At 36.0% G+C, this 20,948-nt stretch overlaps 4 protein-coding genes across 8 annotated transcripts in view; all 4 read right to left on the bottom strand.

Annotated features, from left to right (window-relative positions):
* On the bottom strand, positions 92-2,436 carry LOC104786626 (LOB domain-containing protein 13-like). The gene is made up of 3 exons (XM_010512074.2): positions 2,242-2,436; positions 1,850-2,135; positions 92-705 (listed from the first exon to the last, which is right to left on the bottom strand). Exons 1-3 carry the CDS (start codon positions 2,253-2,255, stop codon positions 190-192), a joined length of 816 nt encoding a protein of 271 aa, XP_010510376.1. The 5' UTR covers positions 2,256-2,436; the 3' UTR covers positions 92-189.
* LOC104786625 lies at positions 3,965-5,792 on the bottom strand. Its single transcript, XM_010512073.2, has 4 exons — positions 5,565-5,792; positions 5,216-5,354; positions 4,842-4,975; positions 3,965-4,745 (listed from the first exon to the last, which is right to left on the bottom strand). The coding sequence occupies exons 1-4, from the start codon at positions 5,702-5,704 to the stop codon at positions 4,028-4,030; spliced, it is 1,131 nt and encodes a 376-aa protein (XP_010510375.1). The 5' UTR covers positions 5,705-5,792; the 3' UTR covers positions 3,965-4,027.
* LOC104786624 (CBL-interacting serine/threonine-protein kinase 11) lies at positions 15,081-16,699 on the bottom strand (the record flags this gene model as incomplete). Its single annotated transcript, XM_010512072.2, is given in 1 exon segment — positions 15,081-16,699. A coding segment is annotated over 1 exon segment (1,320 nt). The 3' UTR covers positions 15,081-15,377.
* LOC104786623 (EPIDERMAL PATTERNING FACTOR-like protein 6) overlaps positions 18,904-20,948 on the bottom strand; it is a 2,742-nt gene continuing 697 nt past the window's right edge. For 4 of the 5 annotated variants that reach the window (XM_010512071.1, XM_019245863.1, XM_019245864.1 and 1 more), the window contains 2 exons: positions 20,224-20,270; positions 18,904-19,382 (listed from right to left, as the gene is read on the bottom strand). In XM_010512071.1, the coding sequence (XP_010510373.1) occupies positions 19,137-19,382; positions 20,224-20,270 (293 nt within the window). In that variant the 3' untranslated portion in view covers positions 18,904-19,136. Of the gene's footprint in view, positions 19,383-20,223; positions 20,271-20,409; positions 20,930-20,948 lie in introns of those variants that run through there. The other variant, XM_010512068.2, reaches the window with a different exon arrangement.

Raw genomic sequence — 20,948 nt, 5'->3', positions numbered from 1 at the left:
CTCTGTGTGACGAATGGTTTGTACTAATATGTTTAACTAGATGCAATAGTTAATTAGAAAAGAAAAAAAAAAAGAATATAATCATATCATATGACATATAAAAAGGTTTAGCGTCTGATTTAAGAATTAAGAACAGAATAGTATATAAAATTTTTATAAAAACAGAATTAAGAACCACATAATTCTGGTTTAATCAAAGTAATGAACATTATTATCACTGGACAGAGAATTGCTGTATCCAGCCGCCGAAGACGGAGGAGGATTATACATAGAATTGGTGGCTGATGAATTGGAAGACGAAGAAGACGACACCACCATCGACGGAGACGGCAAAGAACCCGGTGGCGTAGGCGGTGGAGCAGGCTGAGAGGACAACAACCTTGGTGGTCGTGGAGGAGGAGGAGGTGGTGGTGGTGGTGAGAGGAGAATCGCCGAGGCGAGAGCATGATGATCACAGCTCACTGATGACGTTGTTGTATTGTTGTTGAAGTTGTTGTTTTGGAGGGAAGTGATGGTGGTGGCTTCTCGGTATTTGTAGCGGAGGATGTCCGTACGGACGGTGGTGAGTTCGGTCTGGAGAGATTGAATGTGGTGTTGAAGAGCTGAGATTGCTCCCATGCAGCCGTAGATTGGATCTCTGAGTCTGAGGTTTGCTTCGTACACTAAACTGTTCGCTGCGTCTCCTCTCTGGCTCTCTCCCACTTCCTGCAACACTTTTAGTCCCTAATTAAATTACATGCATGTGCATATTATACACCTATATTCTAATTATACAAGCTAGTACTTAAGTTTTTAAAATATCAAGAAATATACCAAAATGTAAAAACCGTAATCAATGTGTAAAATTAAATAATAGTAGCATGATGTTTAGCAGCAACCGACCGACAAAAAAAGTTTTAGGGAAAATTTTGAGACTATATTTTGTGTAATTGCGAAAAATTGATAAGTTAATACGTAGTTATTACAACAACAACACAAACTACTAGTGAATTACGATAAATCTTCTATATAAGAAAAAAATATCTTTTACGATTTTGTTATATAAATATGATTAATATACGTATATGCATATAGCTCAATCAATAGTATGTGCATCTAATGATAATGACTTATCTACCTAAGGCAATTAGATAAATCACCTGGACTATATATATATAACAAACTAAAAAATTACTGTGTTGAATAGATTTGGGAAGAGTCAAACAAAAAATGGTAGATCCATTCAACTATATTAAATATGTAAATGGATCGATAAAGTAATCAAGAAATAAAAAACCTTAAGGGGGAGGTATTGGTTTAGGATTTAGAAAGAGTTTTAATGACTTTGTGTTTTTAAAAATCTTGCTGATTTTTTAAATCATAGAAAATTAGAAAGTAAAAATGAAGGATTCTATAAGAGATTGTTTAGGAAGTTATTTTAAATCTTGCTGATTTGTGTTTCCTAATCTTGTAAAATATTTCATAAAATCTTTCAAAATCTTTCTATTTGATGAAAGAGTTTTCATGACTTTTGTTATGAAGGAAATGTTATAAAATCCTAAACCAATAACACAAAATTTGAATTCATTAACAATCCATGATTCTTTTGTTTTAATTGAATAACATAAAACTTTTAATGACTTTATAAGACTCTTAATCCAATAACACTAGATTTATCAAGATTTTAGATAACTTTTTACAAATCCACAACCAATAACACCAAATTTTTAAAGAGTTTTAAAAAGTCTTGATTGAATAACAACATATTTTACATAACTTTTAAAATCATTCAAATTCTTTCTAAATCCTAAACCAATAACCCCCTAAGGAAATATAATTAATGTAGAAATTAATATATGCAAGTACGTACCAGAAGCATCTTAGAAACGTTACTAGCTCCAAAGACTTTATGAACGGCGGCGAACTTCTGTGGCTCGTGGGGAGAGAAGTAAGGTGAGAAAGGACACTCCTCCGCGCAACGACGGCGGAGAAGCTTACAAGCGGCGCATGGGGTAACGGTGTTCAACGTCGTCCCCGGAGGCACCGCCGCCACGTGTCTCCTGATCCCCATCACGGCATGATGATCCGTCGTGGTTGCGTAGGTTGGATCTTTCTTTATCTTTTTCACGATCTCGTAGTACTCTCCAAATTCTTCCCTGTTGTTTTCCATTCATTTCACCACAACCACCAAGTTGATTGATCAATCAAAAGATCATTTAAAAAAATTGTGTATATATAAATATATGTTGATTTAATTTCTACCTGTTTCTGGACATTCACTTAAGTATAAGGTTTATTTTCTAGAGAGCTTCAATGGAGGAAGAGAAGAAAGGAAGAAGAAGAAGAAGAAGAGGAGACAATGCAAGCAATAGAGCTTCTTTTAAAAGGGAGAGTCATTAAGGATTTAGGGTGTATTAAATGATCTTTCTTTATTTATAATGGAAAGACTACGTAGAATGATCTATACTTAATTATATATTGTCTAGACTATCTATATATACACAAACTTGCCTTGCCCCCGTACGTTAAGATATTAATTATCAATGTTCGAGATTTGAAAAAAGATTATTTACTCTAATAATTTATCATTCATCAATATGTAATCAAATGCTGAAAAAAAAATACGGCCGACGTCCATAATAAAATAACTTGGATTTTGGTGATTTAAGTTTTAACAATGTTTTTTCTCTCCTATTCTGGCCATAAGATATATAAACCCATTTCTAAATAAGATCAAGACCCAACAATCAAGACAATTCCATAAAATATATAACCTTTAGGGTAGGTGGTTAAAGAAAGTTAGTTGAAGAAAGAAAAATATGGACGCAATTGTACCAATCCTTGTACTTGGGCTCGACTCAATAGTCAACACTACATATTGAGGTAGCACTAGGTTTCTACAATCCGGATGAACCGTACCAAATTGATCAGATTCAGTCCGTATCTCGATTAAACAATCCAAACCGTACCAAGATGGTCATGTTCAACTCAGTATATAGTCAAAAACAAACTCTTTTAAAAAGACTAAATTTAATTTGTTGGTAAAGATCATACTCATTTTGTATATTTAAGAATTACGCTAAGATAATGGGAGAAATCGAACCTTCATTGTTATTTTTCTTTGGTCAACCTCTTCACGTGTTTGTTGCTACTTCATGTGCGATTATGTCAAACTGTTAAAAGAAAAAAAAAATTCTAATACGAAAGAAAAGGGTTATAAAAAGAAGAAAGAAATGCAAAATATTGGACATGTGACTACATGTGAAGGATGTTTCCATCTAAAAACCCAAAACTTAAATGCTTAAACATTTTCTAGTGTAAAGTCATTGACCGTAATTACAAAATTATTTGTTCGTGTTTATCATTTTTTGTTCACTCGTGTCAAGTACTCTCACGTCTTAGTATCATAAACATATTAACATGCATACCTCACACAAATATAAAGTCAACAACCAATATCGAGAACATGTGGATACTGCCGATCTCATCAATTTCACACTCTCCGATAATCGGAATACGTTTTTTCCTTTCTCAAAGTGTAAATGTATTCATACATGTTGTCATGTTGATGTATCATGTGGTCATATTATTAGTGTATTTAAACTGTTGTATATAGTCTTTGTAAACTTATACAAGTATAAACTAGTGTAGATAGAGTCGGTTTTGTTTTGGTTTTCTAGCTTTGTGTAACCAAAACTAGTATATCTTCTATGGGAACCAAAACTTGAGGTGAATCTTAATCTGAGTAACGCAATAATGGAGTGTTAGAGACTTAAAAATAGGTTTTCTCTTAATCAACAACATTGATTATGCGATTTAATTAGAAAGTGACAGCATAGAGAGACACACATGTTCATAACTATGTATAGACTAAATAAGTGAATTTGTTACTAAATAATAATGAGCTTGGAACTCATAAACCTTTCAAAGATGAGATACTCAAGATTCAAAAGGATTGAAATCTTTTATTATATATAAAAGAAAATTACAAGGAAGTTGATTTTTATTATTTTCACACAAGACACAACTAAGATATTGTGTATAATTTCTACAACTCTATGAAATTAGGAGACATAGTTAAATCTATAAACTCAGAAACTCTTCGTCTCTTCATAGACGACCCAGCTCTGCAGCTAGGTGATGGAGTCATCAGATCGATCACCTCAACGTCAACCTCAGTCGTCGTTGAGGTGGTAGTAAGGTTTCTTCTTCTCCAACAATCTTTCTCCATAGCTTCAGTTGATCCTACAGTTCCATGTGATACTTCATCTTCAACAATCTCAACTACGCCAAAACCAGTGAAATTTGCTAATCTGTCAACAAATACAGTTTCGGGTTCTTTCTCCATAACTTCAATGGATCCTACAGTGCTATGTGATACTTTATCTTCAACAATATCTTCTTCTAATGAGCCAAAACCACTGAAATTTGCTAATCTGTCACCATCAAGTACAGTTACGGGTTCTTTCGCTTTCTCAAAATGCCGCTCATGAAGTTCCTTCTCTTTCTCGCCCGGATACAAGTCATCAGATTGGCTTGTACCTGAGTTCTCAGGCTGGCTTTGGCTACTATCATCATCCTCAGCTTCTTCATTAACAACCTCAGGAATCTCATCGTCTTCGGGTTGAGAACTGTTGTCTAGCTTTGTGAAATATGGAAGATCATCCATACAACAAACTTGGACTTTCATGTGTAGAGGCAAACTTGGAGAAAGACCACCATGGTGAGCATACTTTGATGAGAAATAATTAACTGTCAGGTTTAAACTGGTCACCAAATGACAACAGAGAGATGGTTATGTTAAAAAATCCGACAAGTAAACAGATAGCATCATAGCAATAACAACAACAAAACTCCCTAACCTGTTCCAAGCTGGAAGATTAAGCATTGTGTATACAAGCTTGATCTTGCCTGCAATCCCAGAGAAGGATTTAAAAGCAGCAGCAGCTTCTCTCACTGCCACTGATTCTCTCGGATGCTGCCAAGCCCATTCAAACTGCAAACAAGGTTCCCCCATCAGCTTTACTAAAATTTAACAGTATTACTTATCCTTGTCTCTTCAACTAAGCCTATAAAACCCAGTTCAAATTTGATAAATCTAAAGAGAATAACATAAACGAGAGGCCACAGGCGAAGTAAAAGCAATATCTTTTTCCTAGATTGGTAAAAAAATTATCTAAAGCTTGAACCTTTGGGGTTTCAAAGATACGATACTTAAAATACAAAAAAAAAGGACCTGAAGGGCAGAGACGTTGGTGGGGAAACCATAGATACAGAGAACCATTTCCCAGGGACGTTTCCTCTTTGTTCTCCAAGCACCACTTGTAATCTCTCCATTGTGCTGCCTTATTCTCCGTCTTGGGTTCACCGTAAACCTGCATATACCAGATTATTGTAAATCCGATTGGGGAGTAACAATCAAAACCAATTCGATTCAACAAGACTCAAACATCAGTGATCTAAATCGATTACTATCATAACCGAACAGAATCTTTCAATTTCAATGGTAAGGATCATCAAAATCGAATTGGGGGAAAATAAAATAAAAAACGAAACCAAGAGATGAGAGAAAGAAGTGTAAGTACCCGATATAGGTTTGACCCTTGTGACGAGGGCTAAGAGAGGTTAAGAGATAGCAGGCGAAGAAGCCTTTCCCTTCTTTTCCGGTGACTCCATCCTCACCGACGGGATCTAGGGTTTTCCGATTTCCCCTTTTCTCTCTCATCTCTCTCTCTCTTCGCTTCGCTTCAATTCGACCGTTGGACTAAGACTACACTTTAAAATCCGTTATCTCGTAAAGTATGATAATGGGCTTTATGATTAAAGCCCAATATTTATACGATATGGCCCAACTTGAAAACTACAATCTATCTCTTGCATCGTTTATTTGCACTGAATCCTTAAAACCTATCCCATCATGTTCAAAATAAAATTGATTTCTTCAAAAAATCACTAAAGATTTCTTCTTTTCATAGCTAATGCTTCAACAAAGCTTGATGATTGACTTGTTCTTTCCCATCAATGAAGATTCAGAATCAGTACATTTTTTTTATAGAAAAATGATTCTATTGAAATCTAGTTTATTGAAAAAATTACTCTCACTCCCTAGCCTCTAACATTTATATTTCTCTTTAAATATTCAAAGATGATTTGCTATTGATCAGGTAGACAGGAATGTCAGCAATTTTCGACATTACAAAATACACGCAATAAACAATTAATCAAAATAAAATATAGTTTTGATATTTTTATACAAATAAAAAAATGGGGCAAAAAATCCAAGTTACATTAATAATTAGTTTGATATCTTTGTGACGTTTTTAAAATTGTTTAGTTTTAAATTAAGATACTAATGCATTTTAAAAAACGTGTATATGTTACGAGACATATATCTACCCAGACATAGATTTAATATTATTTTTTAAAAATGTTGTCATACATATGTTAATATCATTACCCATAACTTAAATTTCTTATTTAATAATTATTATTTGTATTAAATAATCATTTAAAAAAATATATACTAATAATACATCCAGTAAAGTAATAACAACTCAAGTACGTAAAGATGCTTCTTCTCACTCACCTTAAACTCAGATGCCTAACGTTTTCCCATAGTCACAGACCACAGGAAACACTCTACATAAGTAGAGTAAGTCAGGGCTAAATTGGGTCCATCACAACTGGGTCAAGCTCAACTCCTGGAATCGGGGGAATAAAAGGCTGCTCTGAACCAAAAGCAGAGACAAGAGGAGTAGGCCTCAAACCAAGATTGAAGTGGTGAAGGATGTAATCCCACATCGCATCCAAGTTAATATGACGTCGAAGGACAAAAGCAGCAGAATCAGGGAAGTAGGCAAACACGGGAGAGGCTGGAATGAGATCAGGAGGGAAGGAAGGGAGGCAGTCAAGTAGGGTCACATTCCCTCCTTGGGACCTTGAGGAGAGGAGAGACAAGAGGTAATGGATTACAGCAGAAGCTGCATAAAAATGGGCATCAAACTGGGCAGGAAACTCTTCAAGACAGTCTTCAGCAGCTAGTGCTACAACTTGTTCAACAAAACGCTCAGCACAACCAGCCAATTTGGAAAACTTTTCCTCAGAATCTTCACTTAAGAGAGAAGGATTAGTAATGACAATCGCTTGAGTAAACTTTAAGATCCTCAAGATGCTCTCCAGCTTCAAAAGGAGAATAAAGTACATCTTATCAGTTATCAGATGAAACGTAATGAAAAGGATTAATTAAAAGTCACTCCCAGGCCTCTAACATTTATATTTCTCTTTAAATAATCAAAGATGATTTGCTATTGATCATGTAGACAGGGATGTTAGCAATTTTCGACATTACAAAATACAGGCAATAAACAATTAATCAAAATAAAATATAGTTTTGATATTTTTATACAAATAAAAAATGGGGCAAAAAATCCAAGTTACATTAATAATTAGCTTGATATCTTTGTGACGTTTTTAAAATTGTTTAGTTTTAAATTAAGATACTAATGCATTTTATAGCTTTTGAACAAATTATCAAGATACTAATGCATTCTAAAAAACGTGTATACGTTACGAGACATATATCTACTCAGACATAGATTTAATATTATTTAAAAAAAATGTTGTCATACATATGTTAATATCATTACCCATAACTTAAATTTCTTATTTAATAATTATTATTTGTATTAAATAATCATTTAAAAATATATACTAATAATACATTCTTTTCTTTTACATCATCCACAAAATATGATGTTGCAGTGTTCCTCCTTATCCAATATTAATGGGATGAGGAGTTATTTTACTTAACCAGAATTTGAGGGTTAACCAGAGAATGTGAATGGTTGCAGTGGTTGGGGTGGACAAATCTGTCTACGGACTGGACCGCTTTTTATTTACCATTCAACAAATATAGTACGCAGTGGTGCGGTCCAAATAAAGTAGAGACAAGACCGTTACGGACCAACTGCGGACCGCTTTTGCATACAAATAGAGTTGATCTGCAGCAGTCTGTAATCCACCCTAAAAATAGAGCGGTTCAGACCGCAGACGGATTTGGCCGATCTGACCACAGTTACCATTTGATTTCACTTCTTTCTTCACACCTTAATAACCACATTCTCTTTCATGTATAGCTGCTCTTTTATATTGTAAATTTTAATTCTTTTGCTTTATTGTTTTTTTTCTCTAACATTTAAACTTATGATTATGTAGTTTGAATGTGGCCGCGATGAATAAGTTATACTATCATATGTGAAATATGAGCAATTGCATAGTAGACTAACCAAAATAGAACGATAAAATGTGTAATTTATTGGTTTACTTGGAATTCACATAATGGTTGTAAAACTAAGAGATTTATTACGAATTTCAATTTAGATTTTATTTTAAAGATGTACTTAACTTCATCAACCACATTTCTTCTATATCTACTGTCCTAATTCACACCAAACAACCTATTTTGCCACATTTTTGGTTTTCTTTGCGCCTAAAAGCCAAAAGGTGGGCATAAATTGTACTTTGAGCTATTCAATGATCATATGAGATCAAATTAAATAATTAGTGTTTTTAAAAAAATAAAACAAAATCGGCCAAGCAAATGATGAGATAAATAAGAAAGGCTGGTGCTTATGATGATGCTTTAATAATGATAATGATTCCTTAACCTTCCCTCGTTTTGAGTTGTAAATTCCTAATCAAGTGGACAATAATAGCTTCTCTTTTCTTTTCTTTTTTTTCATAAAAACAATATGCATATTGTTAAAGTTTTTGCAAGGTATGAATGATAAGCTCTGTTCTCTCTCCTAGTTAGTCAATAAATCGACTCTCGCCGTTTACATCGCCGCCATAAAGAACGCCGCTGTCCCACTTTCTTTTGGGTTTAAGAACTCCTCTCTCAGGTACAGATTACTGAGCAGAGAAATTGCCGGAGATATTACCGTTTTCTGTCCGGTTTCAGACAAATTCAAATTCAGTAAACTTCGATACTTCAGTTCTTCAATTCGCACTAGTTGCTTCTTCTTTGCATATCACGGGTTTGCTACTCCTTTCTAAAGATCGTTTTCGATATGGAAAAGCAATTGGATATCTTTCTCCAACAGATGACGATTGAGGAAGAAGAAGATAAACCTCTGGTTTTATCTAATTTACCAGAGTTCAGCTCCTCTGAGAGGAACAAGCGAAGTATTATGGGAAGGTTTTTAAATCCTGAATTTCAACGCATGTCGAATTGGATTTTAGAGATGCCAAGAATTTGGAGATTATATGATAGGGTTAGAGGAATTGCTCTATCGAGAGATAGGTTCCAGTTCATCTTCAAGAATGAAGAAGACATACATGAGATCTTAAAAACTGGGGTTTGGACGCAAGATGATTGGGGTGTTGTTATGGAAAGATGGGTTGAAAATCCTCCTCCTGATTATCTGAAGTTTATGCCGGTTTGGATTAGACTCCGTAACATTCCAGTAAATCACTATACAAAAGATACTATATCGGAAATTGCTGGATGTGTTGGACAGGTTTTGGAAGTGCCCTTTGATGAGAAAGAAGCACAAAGCAATGACTATGTCCGGGTTAGAATTGCTCTTGATGTCTCTAAGGGCTTAAGAAATTTTAAAGAGCTACAACTCCCGAACGGATCGAGGGTAAGGATTGGAATTGATTACGAAAGAATTAGAAAAAGATGCTTCCAGTGCCAGAGGCTGACACACGATAAATCTCGATGCCCTTTGGTTCCTTCTTCTCTCGAAAATCAAGTGACTTCTGGAACAGTGACAGCTTCTAAAACTCTTAACAAAGGCAAGGAAAGGGAATCAGATGCGGTAGCTACCTCCACTGTAGAAGGTAACTCTGCAAAGCTTTTACATGATACAATCAAAGCTGATATGGTGATAAAAAAGAGCTCTCTCTTAGAGGTCCCTATTCAAAGTGTGAATCAAGGTACGTCATTCTACTGCTCTCCATCTGCTTTCTGTTCTGGTAATCTCGAAGCTAGCTCGTCCAAAAGTCAGCATCAGATGATAAAATCAACTAAAAGACCTAGGCCTTGGATAAAATGTTCGAAAGATAAGAAAGGCAAAAATTTGAAAGTTATTGATCTGTTTAATGAGTGTAGTGCGAAAGTTTCAAGGGATGATGAGGGTAGGGATAATGGGAAGAGTTTGGCCAAAAGTCTCCAGAGAGACAATGTTTCGGTGGTTCCTGGTGAACTGCCGCAAGATCAATAGATATCTTGAGCTGGAATTGTCAAGGGTTGGGGAATCCCTGGACAATTCGTCATCTCAAGGAAATGAGAAAAGCTCATTTCCCTGACATCCTTTTCCTCATGGAGACAAAGAACTCAATAGGTTTTTTGGAGAAGGTTCAAGGTTGGCTGGGCTATAGTAACTTGAAAACAGTTGAACCTGTAGGATATGGTGGGGGTTTAGCTCTGTTATGGAAAGACAATATAGATATAGATTTTCTTTTGGTTGACAAAAACTTTATAGATATGAAAATCTCAAGTGGATCAAAATTTTGGTTTATTTCTTGTGTTTATGGGAATCCGATTACTGGTCTTAGATCCCTTGTGTGGAATAAAATTCTAGATTTTGGGCTGTTAAGAACTGAAGCTTGGTGTATGCTTGGAGATTTTAATGCAATATTGTCCAATGGAGATAAGTTGGGTGGTCCTTTGCGAGACCAAAGCTCTTTTCTGCCTTTTCAAAAGTTTTTAGATAATTGTGATATGTCTGAACTTGGCAGCTCTGGAAATGGCTTCACGTGGGGTGGGGTTAGAAATAAACAATGGATCCAATGTAGACTAGATCGCTGTTTTGGAAATCCTGCTTGGTTATCTATGTTTCCAAACAGCCATCAATGGTTTCTGGAGAAACTAGGCTCGGATCACAAACCTGTGCTGGTTAAATTTACGAATGATAAGGATTTATTTCGGAGTAACTTTTGGTTTGACAAACGTTGGGCTGAGGACCCTTCTTTATGGGAGGTAATTCAGAAGGCTTGGAATGAGATGAGCTCTCTAGAAGTTGAAAATTCTGTTCTTTTAAGAAGTGATAACTGCAGAAAGGCAATTAATGCTTGGAAGAATAGAGTTTGGTCCAGCTCAGAAACTCGTATAAAAAGTCTACGGAAAGAGTTGAAGAAGCAAGATGAATCGTTGAAACCCTGCTTCAGAAGGATTAATGAGATTAAAAAAGAACTTGCTGTAGCCTTTCGAGAAGAAGAAATTTACTGGAGACAAAAGAGTAGAGAGAAATGGCTTCTTGATGGTGATAAGAATACAAAATTCTTTCAAGCATCGGTAAAAGCTGCAAGAATGAAGAATTCTTTACAGTTTCTCATTGATGATGATGGTATAGAACATTTCTCAGAGCAACAAAAAGGAGAAGTGGCAGTTAAGTATTTCAATCACCTCTTTAAATCATCTTCGCCTTCACAACTTAGTGANAAAAAAAAAAATCCATTGGCTAAGCTATGAGAAGATGACTATACCAAAGGTAGATGGTGGTTTTGGTTTTAAAGATTTGGAAATTTTTAATCAAGCGATGCTAGCAAAACAAGCTTGGAGGCTTTTACATGATACAAATTGTCTCTTCTCCAAATTCTTAAAAAGCAGATATTTTCCTTATACTGACTTTCTTGATGCCTCATTTGGAAGAAGCCCTTCTTTTGGGTGGAGGAGTATTCTTTTTGGTAAAGAACTTCTTTCAAATAATCTTCGCCGGGTTATTGGAAATGGTAAAGACACTCTTGTTTGGGTTGATAAGTGGTTATATGATGGTAGCCCTACAAGACCTGTTGGTATTCATTCTCTGATGAATATTGAACTTAAAGTGTCTGATCTTTTCAATCAGCAATCCGGAAAATGGGATGATCATCTCTTAAGTGCTCTTTTTCATCATTCTGAGATAAAAAGCATTAAAGCTATAAAACCTAGGTTAGGTTATAGAGACTCTTTCTGCTGGGGGGAAACAAGGAATGGAATTTACTCAGTGAGCTCTGGTTACAATTTGATGTTTAAAGTGAGAAAAAAGGAAAGTCTGCAGATTGCATGTGCCTGCCCTTCTAGAAATCCAGTCTTAAGAGCTTGTTGGGAGGTGGCTACATCTCCAAAAATTAGAATATTTCTCTAGAAAGCTTTACTTGGAGCTTTTGCTGTTACAGAAAGACTTAGGACTAGAGCAATGAGAATTTTTGATGGTTGTATGATATGCGGTGCAGAGATAGAATCTATCAACCACATTTTGTTCCTCTGTCCTTTCGCAAGACAAGTTTGGGCTCTTTCCAATACTCCATCTCCGTTCTTGGGTTTTGGCAACTCAATTTTTGAAAATATGCATCACGTATTGAGTTTAAAGAGTCAAGGGAACTTTGTTGCAGAACCTAGTTCATCTTTTTCTTGGATTCTGTGGCAATTGTGGAAAAACAGGAATTCCTTACTCTTTCAAGGAGTCTGTTTTTCACCACTTGATGTTGTCCAAAAAGCATGGGAGGCTTCTTCGGAATGGAGTGCAGCGCAGACTCTAAACCGCTGCCACGAGATTGACCCTTCAAACCAGGACGAAAGATGGCTTCCCCCTTTACATGATGAAGTGAAATGTAACATTGGCTTTTCATGGTCCAAAAAGTTTTCATTATCTGGAGCTTCTTGGGTAGTAAGAGATCCTACAGGTAATGTACTCATGCATAGTAGAAGATCCTTTGCCTCTGTCAATTCTGTCTTTGAAGCTAAAATCAAGAGTTGGGAGTGGGCTTTAGAGAGTATGACAAGCTTGCATTTCGCGAATGTGACTTTTGCCGCGTCTACTTTCGAAATTATTCAAGCTATACATGACCCAAGTCATTGGCCATCAATTGTAAGCTTCATCTCTCCCCTCATCTTATATAGTAAAGGGAAACCATTTTGGTTTCTTAGCTTTGAACCTTTAAAAAGCAATTCGGGAGCTATGATGATTGCAAAAAGTGTCACTCTGGACTTGAGATTATCTTCTTACGTAGCTTCTGGTAAGCCTATGTGGTTGAAAGGTTTTTTTGATCATGAGAAAAGCATGATTTTTAATTCTTTGCATTAGTATTTTCCTTTTGCTCTTCTTCCAGAAATTTCTTATATTATTTCTCTTATCTAGTGTTAATAGTAAAACTTTTTTTGTTTTTCATCGTTAGAATGGTTTATATTCTGACTTTCAGAAAAAAACAAATCTAGAAGACTTTTTGATTCTAAAGCGGTGATTATCTTGGTTTCTTAATCTTTTCTCTTCCTTCCTTAGAAGTTTTGACTCAGTTCCCACAAAAAAGTCTTATCTTCTTTGACTTTCTTCTCTCCTTATCTCATATTTTCTAGTCCTATTTTAACTTATTCCCTCTTAGTCACCCATATATATTACCACCCTCTCTCGCTTCTCTTTCCTTAGTAGTTACCCTTTCTCTCGTTTTTTATTTATCTATCATGGCTGATGAACTTTGGAATGATCTTCAATATATGGTTCTTGGTCGTGATGATCCGGAACTGTTTATTCCTAGTTCAGCTTATGATAGTGCTCTGGCAAGGAATAGACGCAGCCTTATTGGGCGTCTGCTTAACCCTACTCTCCAAGACCGTGGGCGTGTCTTAACTGCCCTACCTGCTCAATGGGAGCTTTACGACAGGGTGCACGGTCGAATTCTGGATGATAGTTATGTTCAATTCAGGTTTAGTTCAGAGAGTGACTTAGCCTCTGTTCTCAGAAGGGGACCCTGGGTGTTTGAAAAATGGTTTGTTGCTCTTCAAAGGTGGGAAGACTTTCCTGGAGAGGATTTCCTTACATCTATTGACCTGTGGGTTCAAATCAGAGAAAGGTCAGATTTGAAACTGGAGAAAGAGCCATGATAGGTTTTGAGTATGAAAAACTCAAAAAAGTATGCACCAACTGTTGTCGCTTCAATCACGACTTGGCTCACTGTCCGTATCTTGCTCCTCCGGCTTTTGATGATGATTACCTCGATGTTCCTCTGGCTCCTGGTCAGGAAGAAGAAGTGTTATCCGTTCACAACAGCTGTAATGGAGACATTAAATCAGATCAGAGCTCCGCAATCTCTTCCTATTCCCCTATCTCTCAGCCGCCGAGACCTGCTTCTCCAGCGCCGAATCTTGAGGAGTTTTTAGCTGCTAACCCTCTCCAATGTTTCCCGTCTTCAAGTTCAGCCTCCATCAAAATCTCATCAGATTCTCTGTTTTCTAAAACTGGAAATCCAAAAGGAAATTATGAAATTGGTGAGAGCTCGAAGAGGAAAAAAGGGAAACAGGTGCACATGGAGACTGATAGGAACACACGTCAATGCAGAAAGGATCCAGGACTGAGGTTCTATCCGGTTTTACCATAAACCTCTAAGGAAAATGATTAACAAGTCAGGAATCTCAGGAACTAATAGCCTTTATTTCTGAGATTCTTCTTTTTGGTTTAATCCTTTTGTAGGATGTGTCTTGCTTTAGTTTTTTTTATGTTGACAATGGTGTTTGGTTCACCTCTTGGTGCCTTGGCTATGGTTATTTTGATGAAGGTAAAGGTCGTGGAAGAAATTCATGAAGACCTTTGATGACTGTTTTTTGAAGATGATGTGGTGAGATGTAAGGTTCTGTCATTCCTCTTTACTTATGAAGTATGCTTTAAGACCGGCTGCAATGAATTACATTGTTTTGATGGTCTTAATGAGAGAGTGATGAAGACAGACTTACTTCACTAGCATCTACCTTATTTTAGCAGTTATGTTGTAGTTTAAATCTGCTGTGTTTCCAAGCTTGTTGTAATAACTTGACTCTCCAACTTGGTTTCTTCTCTGATGGATGTAACAGTATAAGCTCATATTTAAGATGAACTTTTTGGAAAAAAAAAAAAAAAAAGTTTTTGCAAGGTATTGTATGTACATACCTTTTTCATCACTGGACGTGGAACTCCACTTGCAATCATTTCATATGTTTAATAATAATACATTACACAATATTAAATTGAAGAAGCCATATCACACAAGCAATAACCCGAAATTGACAATAACAGTCCTATTAAATCATGCCCTCCAATACTATATACTATATAGACTGCAAAAAGTAATTATATATGTGATTTAAATTAGAAATAGAAGAATGTTTTTCTACATTATACAAAAGAGTAAGTACCTCCTTACAAATGCAGTTTTATACTTTGTTGTACATAGTAAATCAATACATGTATTTTCTCAGAGAAGCACAAAATAGATACCTACAATTTAGTACAGTACATATATAAATACATACATCAATTTTTTTTTTCCATGGTAATGAGATAAATTCTAAAAACGTAACAAGAACGCAAATCAACCCCGCCAAATCCAACAACAGCGATTAGGCGTTTTAAAATCTCAAAAGAACGGCGTTTTTTTTTTTTTTTTTAAATAGCTGCGTTTGGCGACGTCTGATCGCAAACGCGAATAAGTCGAGCCCTGAGTTTATCATTCCACATCTCCGTGTAACAATCAGCATCACCACCTCTCCGCCGCGCCTCCACAACCACAAGCAAATCATTCAACCGCGAAACACAAATCCCAATCACAAATTTCCCATTTTGCCCTTCCATTTCAAACCCACACTCTTCATCTCCCTTCTTCTTCATCCTCAGATTCTCCTCCTTCGCAAATCCTTCAACCTCCTCCGCCAACATCTCCGGCGTCTTCTCCGATAAAAACCTCTCCGATTCCCCAATCGAACCACCGCCGCTGCTACTACAACCATCGAACAAACCCGACAGATCTAACCCCGACGAGTACGAAATCAAATCAAACGCGTTTAAACTCTTCACACCTTCCAATTCAATCTTCCGATCTTTCTCGATCTCGTCGTCGTGGAACTTGATCTGTTTCAATCCTCCTTTAACAAACCAAGGATCAACCAAAATCTCATCGATTGTGATCCTCTTCTCCGGATTGATCTCGAGAAGACGAGAAACGAATCGTTTCAGATCCGGCGACATCCATCGAGGACAACGATACTCACCTTTGTAAATCTTCTTATACATATTCATCAGATTTGGATCGTTGAACGGTAAAAAACCGGCGGCGAGAACGAACAAGATGATTCCACAGGACCATACATCGACTTTAGCACCGTCGTAACCTTTCTTAGATAAAATCTCCGGCGCTACGTACGCCGGAGTACCACACAATGTATGTAACAAACCATCTGGTCTGATCTGATCTGTTAAAGCACTGAGACCGAAATCGGAGACTTTCAAATTCCCGTTCTCGTCGATCAAAAGATTCTCCGGTTTGAGATCGCGGTGGTAAACACCGCGAGCGTGGCAATAACCAACGGCGGAGATTAGCTGTTGGAAATACCTACGGCTAAGATCTTCTCCGAGACGTCCGTGTTTGGAGATTTTGTTGAAAAGCTCTCCTCCTTTAACAAACTCCATCACGAAGAAGACCTTCCCCTTCGTCGCCATTACTTCGTGGAGCCTAACGATGTTAGGATGAGATAGTCTCCTCATGATCGAGATCTCTCGTTTGATGTTGTTGGCTAATGCTGGATTCGTTAAGAGCTTTTTCTTGTTGAGGATTTTCACGGCGACGCTTTGTCCTGTTCGACGGTCTCGTGCGTGGAAGACTTTGGCGAAGGCGCCGCATCCGAGAAGCTTTCCGAGCTCGTATTTTCCGAATAACGCGGCGGCGGCTTTGTTGTCGCCGCTCCCTAAGACGATCTCGATCTCTGGCATGGTTTAGAAGCCAGAGGAAATGATGATGATGATGATGTTCGCTTGGAGAGTTTTTGAATATGTTTGATTACGCGTTTGCTAAAGTCTTTCTTTCAATTCTTCTTGGAGAAGTTTTTGTTTACTTTTTATGGAATAAGAATTCTAAAAGGAAGTGGTTAGGTATTTTAAATGGGGGAGGGTTGAGGTTTTACGATGAGGATTAGATGCCTAAAACAGAGTTTAACCGTATCTCTCTTTTTATCTTTTTGTTATTTTTTTCCTAAGTGGATAATTTTTTTTAAAAAAGATTATAGGAATGTAAATAGAATTTATTATAGGAGTGTAACCATTTTTATGTATTTTACGAAGAAGCCAAACTTAAACGTTTTTATCAACCCAAACTTAAATTAACCTCAATGAGATCACCTTAAGCAACAATATTGCAACTTAACCGAATCCTCAACAGCGTCACTGATCCAAAGTTATATCTCTTCATTTGCAAATATATAACCAAACTTAGTTTTGAAAACCCACTAAAATTTACGAAAACCAAAAACTTAAGTTAACTTCATCCCAAATCATTCTGAGCAGCAATGTTGACATCATTAAGATCATTTTTAATAGCAACATTCAACCTCATTCATACCATTTTGGTCCTCATTTACGAAATAAATATCTTCATATTTGTGCAACCGGGCCAAAAAATAAAAATCAAGTTTTTTAAACCCAAACTTTATATGTGAAGGTTTACTTATACAGTCTATATAGTATACATACATCTACTACAGGTGATCCCATGTCTCACTTACAGTAGAAATCATTGCAAAATAAAATGTCCCATGAAGCAAAATGTAACCAATAATTTAATTGCACAAATAATTTTAATGTTACATAATAATTCAAAAATAATTTAAGTCAACTGTTAAAATCTATTATTAATCGATTTATTTATCTAATTTCTTAAATCATGCATATAGAATGGTAAATTTGCTTTTTTTGTTTTTGTTTTTGTTTTTTTTTTTTTAAAACGTAAATTTGTTTTTAAATTAAATATTTTCGTTCTAAATTTTTTGTTGTACAATAGATCTACAGTCAACACCCAGTTGCATTTACTATGCGTATAACAAATTCGGCCAATCACACAAATTATTACTCTCTCAATTATTGTGTTGTCGATAGTTTCTACTTCATTTCCTCTATACCAACGCGGCAACGCGTGATCTTATCACCTAACACTCTCATAATTTGTCTCGTACTTTTTAATTTTTTACATCTAGAACAATTCAGAACCTTGTATATTGTGCTAGAAAGATGCACATCGATATTTCGACTAAGAAGCGTGTCTCATCTCATGTGGTTTTCATTCAATTTTTAGGTCGTGAATCTCGTGAAGATAGCGACTTAGTTAGTAAAAATTTTAATTAATACAAAACATGTTCCACGAGACTGTGGCAGGTGTCCTAATGGTAACACTTGTCGATATCCGAACGGCGGAATAAGTCGACGCCGGCTTCCAGCTGGACGGTTCAGGGTTGTGGGCCGGCTGTTGAAAAATTCGGTGCTGAGATATATTTCTATTATTAACCTGATTGAACACTAATTATTTCTCTATTATTTAAATCTGATTGACTAATTATTTCTCTGTTATAGTAGTATTATTCTTTTGTCCTGTTTAAGACCAGAACCAAAAAAAACAAAAAAAATCTTTGGTCGGTATAATCTATTTATTTTAAAAATAAAAGAAGAAGAAAATTCATGGGCAGTTGACAGTTCCATACTCACATCGCGATTAAATTTTACATAAAAGTCTATTGTTTTCAATAGGAAAGAAGAATTAGTCAGTCAATGACTCCGACTTTAAAAATCGTTTGAGCAGTAATATATGGCTGTGGCCTGTGAGGCTGTGACTGATATTATAAGCTTCTTTTTCGTATAACATGATGTATTAGAATGAGAATACGTAAGCATATTAGATATTATTAGTATATATTGTTAGATGATTTGAGTGCGTTGAAATCGTTGCAAAACGTAAATGAAATCAACGAGTCTTGCAAATAGATGTTTATAGTTTTCTTGGATGCATGATCGATTATATACGTGCCAAGAAAATGTTATTGGGCTTTTTGCTTATCTATATTTAGTCTACATATTATGAGCATAAACCTATGCGATAGATATTAGGAAGCCCGGCCGTATGTGGAATAAGACAATAACTAATAGCATGCCATGCTCATGAATTATTCTTACCATTTTATATCATTTGTTACAACCTAAAATTATCGTACAGACGGGAGAATCATCAAAAGTTTCATGTAGGGTTTGTCTTAGAAACATGTTTAACAAATAATTAATATTTGAGTAGAGACGCAAAAATTAAGACATAATTAACCATGAAACCTACATATAGATCATATATATAAATATATAATGTATATATGTGAGTATAAATATAATCTACGATCATGGCATGTAAAACTTGTTACCACACTTACATCTCCAAGCCTCAGGGTAGTATTCGGCTGTGACAGGCGTGCCCGGAGGCACTGGTACGTGCACAGGCCTGCACGGCGTGCATCTTCCACACTTGGATAAGCACCGTGGTGGAGATGATCCCAATCCCCTTAGAATCCTCCGTAGCTCCGCGTCCTTGCTCTGGTCACCGATTTTCTTAGTGTTCTTGATCACTACTGTACTCTTGCCCTCCTCCTGAGCACATAATCGAACCATATATATCAAACGCATACATATATATTCTACTTTATAATTTTCTTTCTTTGGATAACATTAAATACACGGTAACATAAACCCTAACGATATGGCTAATTAAGAATATTTTTATACCTTTCTAATTAAATTTGAAGACTTTTAACATGTTGAACTCAACTCAAGTAGTATAATACTGCTAACATGCGCACAGACNAGTTGACAGTTCCATACTCACATCGCGATTAAATTTTACATAAAAGTCTATTGTTTTCAATAGGAAAGAAGAATTAGTCAGTCAATGACTCCGACTTTAAAAATCGTTTGAGCAGTANCGAATGACTACTACTATTACCACTAGATTGAGATCGAAAAATTCACAGACAGAAGCAAGGTATGGGACCCACGAGAGGTGAACGGACCAAAAGTTGAGTACTGTCCTTGTCCTCGTGTGCGCTAAAATGAATCGGACGGCTGAGTATCTGTGAAGGAGTACATGGCATCTGCATGCTCAGTCAGTCTCGACATGCCGTCACAGTCGCTGACTGTTCAAGCGCATTTTAGCCACAACCCCTTTTGTTTGTGTAGTCCTTTTAGAGACCCCCCACATTATAAGATTATATTATTTTTAATGTCTATTATGATGATGATTCAACATCAATCTTTTACTCCAAAGATGCTTGAATCAGGAGAAAATAGAGACTAAATTATTTTGAATATTATGTGGTTATAGTTTTTATTTATTTTTTCCAAAATTATCGACTCATGAACAGCACCCAAAAAACAAAAACAAAAACTATATTGGATCACGCAAGAGAGTAAGAGGTTAAAACAGCTTACGAACCTGTGCATAGAAGTTCCCTAGTTTCTTAAAGTAAGAGTTCCTAATATCTGCATTTTTACAACAATATAATATACATAAACCCAAATGATTATATGATACGTACGAACCATAAATTTAAAGATATTTATGTTGGAGAAAGATAATATATATCAATTAAAACGAGAAAAAAGGAACTGGGGCGCTTACATGGAGAAGAAAGCGAAGAGGGAGTAATGAGTGTAGTGGACACACAGAGGACAATGAAGAGTAGGAATATATAGAAGAGACTGAACTTATTGGCCCTTGAGTTTTCTGATGTTGGTAATGATGATGACAATGATGATGGTCTCTCCAAACCCATGATTACGAAACTTCCTGAAAACCCCACCTAAGATGAAGCTAGCAGAGAGTAATTATGAACTTCTCCATGCAAACAAAAAACAAAATAACTTGGTGGGTATATAAAAACCAGAGGTGAAAATGGAAATCAAGAAAAGATGATTCAATAGGGTTTTTAAATTTGTTTTGGTTTTATATGATTTGGGGTTTCTCAAAAAACGAGAGGGAGTAGTGGGAGTGGTTGAGAGAGAGAATGAACAAAAGGAGTCGATTATGAGAGAACACAAGGAGGGGTTTACTGCAAAAATGTACAATTAAATTTGGATTTTTTTTATATAGTAAGATAAGAAGAAAAAAAGAATAAGGATAAAATTATATAGATTGGAGGGAAAGGAGAGAAAGAGTGT

This window comes from Camelina sativa, chromosome 5, assembly GCF_000633955.1.
Source record: "Camelina sativa cultivar DH55 chromosome 5, Cs, whole genome shotgun sequence".
In the NCBI taxonomy this organism is placed as follows: domain Eukaryota; kingdom Viridiplantae; phylum Streptophyta; class Magnoliopsida; order Brassicales; family Brassicaceae; genus Camelina; species Camelina sativa.
Note: the sequence above shows the minus strand (reverse complement) of the source record. Positions and strands in the feature narration are given on the sequence as shown.

What these genes read in the sequence shown, in the direction of transcription:
- LOC104786626 (XM_010512074.2), bottom strand. An exon ending in ACGTTTCTAAGATGCTTCTG is followed by an intron (nt 706 to 1,849) that starts GTACGTACTTGC and finishes AAAGTGTTGCAG; the next exon opens with GAAGTGGGAGAGAGCCAGAG.
- LOC104786625 (XM_010512073.2), bottom strand. Translation starts at nt 5,704, where the DNA reads ATGAGAGAGAAAAGGGGAAATCGGAAAACCCTAGATCCCGTCGGTGAG. An exon ending in AAGGGTCAAACCTATATCGG is followed by an intron (nt 5,355 to 5,564) that starts GTACTTACACTT and finishes TGGTATATGCAG; the next exon opens with GTTTACGGTGAACCCAAGAC. An exon ending in CCAACGTCTCTGCCCTTCAG is followed by an intron (nt 4,976 to 5,215) that starts GTCCTTTTTTTT and finishes CCTTGTTTGCAG; the next exon opens with TTTGAATGGGCTTGGCAGCA.